This window comes from Colobus angolensis, unplaced genomic scaffold, assembly GCF_000951035.1.
Source record: "Colobus angolensis palliatus isolate OR3802 unplaced genomic scaffold, Cang.pa_1.0 Scaffold293, whole genome shotgun sequence".
In the NCBI taxonomy this organism is placed as follows: Eukaryota; Metazoa; Chordata; class Mammalia; order Primates; family Cercopithecidae; genus Colobus; species Colobus angolensis.
In genome coordinates, this window is record NW_012116188.1 from 2461231 (window position 1) to 2465820 (window position 4590).

A 4590-nucleotide genomic window follows, 5' to 3' on the forward strand; every position below is an offset into this window, starting at 1 on the left:
TGATCTCAGCTCACTGAAACCTCTACCTCCTGGGTTCAAGCGATTCTCGTGCCTTCACCTCCACAGGAGCTGGGATTACAGGCATGCCACCACACCCAGCTAATTGTTTTTGTATTTTTAGCAGAGATGGGGTTCTGCCATGTTGGCCAGGCTGGTCTTGAACTCCTGACCTCAGGTAATCCGCATGCCTGAGTCTCCCAAAATGCTGAAATTACAGGCATGAGCCTCCGTGCCTGGCCCATATATTGAAGTCTTAATTCCCAGTACCTCAGAATGTGACTGTGTTTGGAGACAGAGTTTTTACTGAGGTCATTAAGGCTAGACAACCTCTTCAAAATTACTTGGGTAGACCCTGCTCCAATAGGACTGCTATCTGAGGGGAGACGATGACACTGGCATACACTAAGGAAAGACAGTAGGAGGACACAGGGAAAAGGCAGCCATCTACAAGCTGAGGAGAGAGGCCTCAGAAGAAACTAACTTTGGTCTCAAACTTCTAGCCTCCAGGGCTGCAAGGAAATAAATTTTGGCTGTTCAAGCCACCCAGTCTGTGGTATTTTGTTATGGCAGCCCTCCCTCACAACCTAATACAATCCTCTACTGAGATGAATCCCTGTATCTCTTTTTTTTTTTGAAACAGTTTTACTGTCGCCCAGGCAGGAGTGCAGTGGCGTGATCTTGGCTCACTGCAACCTCCACTTCCTGGGTTCAAGTGATTCTCCTGCCTCAGCCTCCGAGTAACTGGGATTATACCACGCCTGGCTAATTTTTTTTTTTGTATTTTTAGTAGAGACAGGGTTTCACCATGTTGGCCAGGCTGGTCTTGAACCTCTGACCTCAAGTGATCTGCCCGTCTCGGCCTCCCTAAGTGCTGGGATTATAGGCGTGAGCCACCACGCCCAGGCAAAATACAAATTATTTTTAATTGACAAAGAATAATTGTATATTTTTGTGGGGTACAATGTGGTATTTTGATAAATGTTTACATTGTGCAATGATTAAATCAAGCAAAGCCACTGGCAAATGCCCTTGGTTGATTCGACCAAAGACATGGAAAAGCAGAAAGAAAACATGAGTTGAGTCAAATGGTTTTTCACAAATACTTCTGGACGTCAGCTTTACATAAGGCCTAGATATCATCAATACTTGCTATCTGACGTCAGAAATGAATATTAATCTGGGTTTTGGTGAGCCATTCCCCTTGCCCTCCTGCAAACTCAAGTACTAAAATACATGACATGGGCCAATTATTATGTAAAGTATTCTCATATATGCTCTCTGACTTCAGAGAAATGAAAATGGACCAATCCACACTATAAGCACCCACAATGTCTCAGAAACCATGCTATGTTTCAAGTGTGTTTTATTAAACACTTTATAATAGTCCTGTAGTACAGGTATATTAATTTTATTCCATGGGTTGAGAAAATTAGGGCTCAAAACTGTAACGTTTCAACAGCTACGTTGCTAGTAAGTGAAACAGCCTGGAGTTTAACCAAAGTTCAGCTTTAAAAATCCGTGTTGTTTCTTCCACACCATACTACAAATCATCAAATGGCAGCAAGTCACAGTGTCAGCTGTTTACCATCCCCACTCCCCAGCCAGGAGAGGGGGTTGGTACCACCCAGCCTGGTTGCTCCATGAGGATGAATCTTGCATCCTCAGGGTAATAAGACCTTGCCCTGCACACCCTTAGATAAAACAACAGGAATGCTTACTACTCTTATTTGAAAGAAACTTAAAGTAAACTTGGAAGCAGCATATACATTTTTGGGAAAGTATTTTAAATGAACGTTGTAAACATATTATCATAGGCTTTTCTTATCTTTAAATATTTCACCAGCTTCTGAATTTGCCAAATCTGCATTTGCTTCCAGACGATGGTCAAGTGGCTCTTCATCCTCCTCACTTTCTGAGGAGTTATCACTAATAATTTCCTCTATCTTTTCTGCACTCTTTCTAAGAACAATAACAACATACATACACATGTAAGCTACAGTGTGGAGATGGTTATAATCATATTTTGGCAACATAGGCACAAGCAATGGATCAGATACCAACACCTTCTGAGTTCTAGTAAATCTCTATTAAGATCTACATGAGGCCAGGTTCAGTGGCTCATGCCTATAATCCCAGTGCTTTGGGAGGCTGAGGTGGGAGGATTACTTGAGGCCAAGAGTTCAACACCAGCCTGGACAACATAGCAAGGCTCTGTCTCTACCAAAAAAACAAAAAAACAAAAAAAAACCTTAATTAGCCAGACATGGTGGTGCATGCCTGTAATCCCAGCTACTCAGGAGGCTTGACACAGGAGGATCGCTTAAGCCCAGGAGTTTGAGCTGCAGTAAACCATTATTACATTATCACACCACTGCGCTCCAGCCTGGGAGACAGAGCGAGACCTTGTCTCAAAAAATAAAATTAAATTAAATTAAAAGGAACTGCGTGAGATGAATAAACCTGTCTCTATCGCAGGTGCAATTGCTCTGGGTATAATAAGCATAATAAAGAAGATAGTGAGAAATAAACAAGGGTATTCAGTGAATGTCCTAAGGCTGTGCTTTTCAATAAGACTGCCACTCATTGCATGTGGTCATCTATATTTACAGATATTTGAACTTATTTATTTAACTAAAATTAAAGAAAACTAAAAATCCAGTTCTCCAGTCACACTAGCCACATTTCAAGTGCTCAGTGGCTCACATGCCTTCTGGTTACCACACTGGACAGTTCAGATATTGACTATTTCTATTATTCCAGTAAGTTCAACTGGGCAGTGCCACAAGGCCCTAAAGTGAAAGAGTCTCTGTTACCCAGGAGAGTCAGTATTCAGCACAGCCCTCCGTAATGTCTACACTGAAGTACTTGCAAGGGCACAAGGTGCCAAAGAACAGCAATGACATGAACATAATCAGGTTCAGGACCAAAGAGTCAACCACCAACTCTGAGAGGCATCACTATGCAAGGTGTTGAGTTCCACAGAAGTACACCACATTCTATGGTTGGATGCACGGACAACAGTATTACAAGAGCCTTCTGGAATCCAATATAGGCCTCATGTCCCTGCAGAGGTCCCTCGTGCACATGCACAGTCATCACACCAGCTTGTCTCCACCTCCCACCGCCGGATGACAGGTTCCTGCCATTGGGTCACCAAACCCACAATGATGTCTCAGGAACTGCTCATCCATCACTCACACGTGGAGAGGTGGTGATCCCAGGATATTTATCCTGATGTTGTTTCCCACACATTCCTCATCTCAGAGGACAGAAGCAAACCTTTAAGTCTTCTAATTTTAATATTAAATAATACCAACAGCAGCCACCAGTTTTGTCTAAGTTTGTCTATATTGTCCTTGGTAGTTTTTTTTCTTTTCTTTTCTTTTTTTTTTGAGGCAGAGTCTCACTCTGTCTCCCCGGCTGGAGTTCAGTGGCACGATCTTGGCTCACCACAACCTCTGCCTCCCTGGTTCAAGCGGTTCTCCTGCCTCAGCCTCCTGAATAGCTGGGATTATAGGCATGCACCACCGGAACTGGCTAATTTTTGTATTTTTAGTAGAGACAGGGTTTCACCATGTTGGTCAGGCTGGTCTCGAACTCTTGACCTCGTGATCCTCGCGTCTCAGCCTCCCAAAGTGCTGGTATTACAGGCAGGAGCCACTGAGCCCGGCCTGTCCCAGGCACTTTATATTTATTATTTCTAAACCTCATAACCACTTTGCATACCTGACTCTATTATCCCCATTCTACAAGCAAGGAAACCTCAGAGAAATTAAGAGGGGAAAAAAATCATTTGCTTTGAAGGATCCAAAATTACTTAAAATATGACTCTTGCCAATCATATATTAAGGTGTCCTTAAATATCAAAGTCACAAGGTCAAGGACCATTACAGATCACACAAGTCCACAATACTTTTCCTCTAATTCTGAAATACAAAAAGCTCTGAAAATTGATTTTTTTCCACACTGGACTTAACTTGTTGCTAAGGCCTTATACGAACTGACACTAGACTATTTATGGTCTTTATTCGTCTCATTTAGGGTGAATATTCATGTTTCACTACAGAAATGCTCATGTTTTTGATTATAGGGTACTGGCTCACACTCCAATAGAGGTTATCATATAATATACATTATATGAATTTCATTACCCTTTTTTAAAGCGAGTTTTTCAGAACCCCATGCATTTGGCCACGAGAGTTCAGGACAACAGACTGTGGGTTAAATGTCCATTTGAGTTCTCTCAACAATCTATAAGGCTATCATTACTCTCATTATAGAGATAATGAGTTAAAAATAATTTGGGCTGGGCGTGGTGGCTCAGGCCTATAATCCCAGCACTTTGGGAGGCTGAGGTGAGTGGATTGCTTGAGGTCGGGAGTTTGAGACCAGCCTAGCCAACATGGTGAAACCCTGTCTCTACTAAAAATACAAAAATTAGCTGGGTGTGGTGGCGTGCGCCTCTTGTCCACTTACTCGGGAGGCTGAGGTAGGAGAATCACTTGAACCTGGGAGGCAGAGGTTGCAGTGAGGCAAGATCATGCTACTGCACTCCAGCCTGGATGACAGAGCAAGACTCTGTAATAATAA

At 42.7% G+C, this 4590-nt stretch overlaps 1 protein-coding gene across 1 annotated transcript in view; it reads right to left on the reverse strand.

The window, feature by feature from the left end:
* The window catches only part of LOC105516895, a 68646-nt gene that overhangs the window by 42154 nt on the left and 21902 nt on the right, over nt 1-4590 (reverse strand). Inside the window, 1 exon segment of the mRNA XM_011949242.1 lies at nt 1841-1959. Within this exon segment, the coding sequence (XP_011804632.1) occupies nt 1841-1959 (119 nt within the window).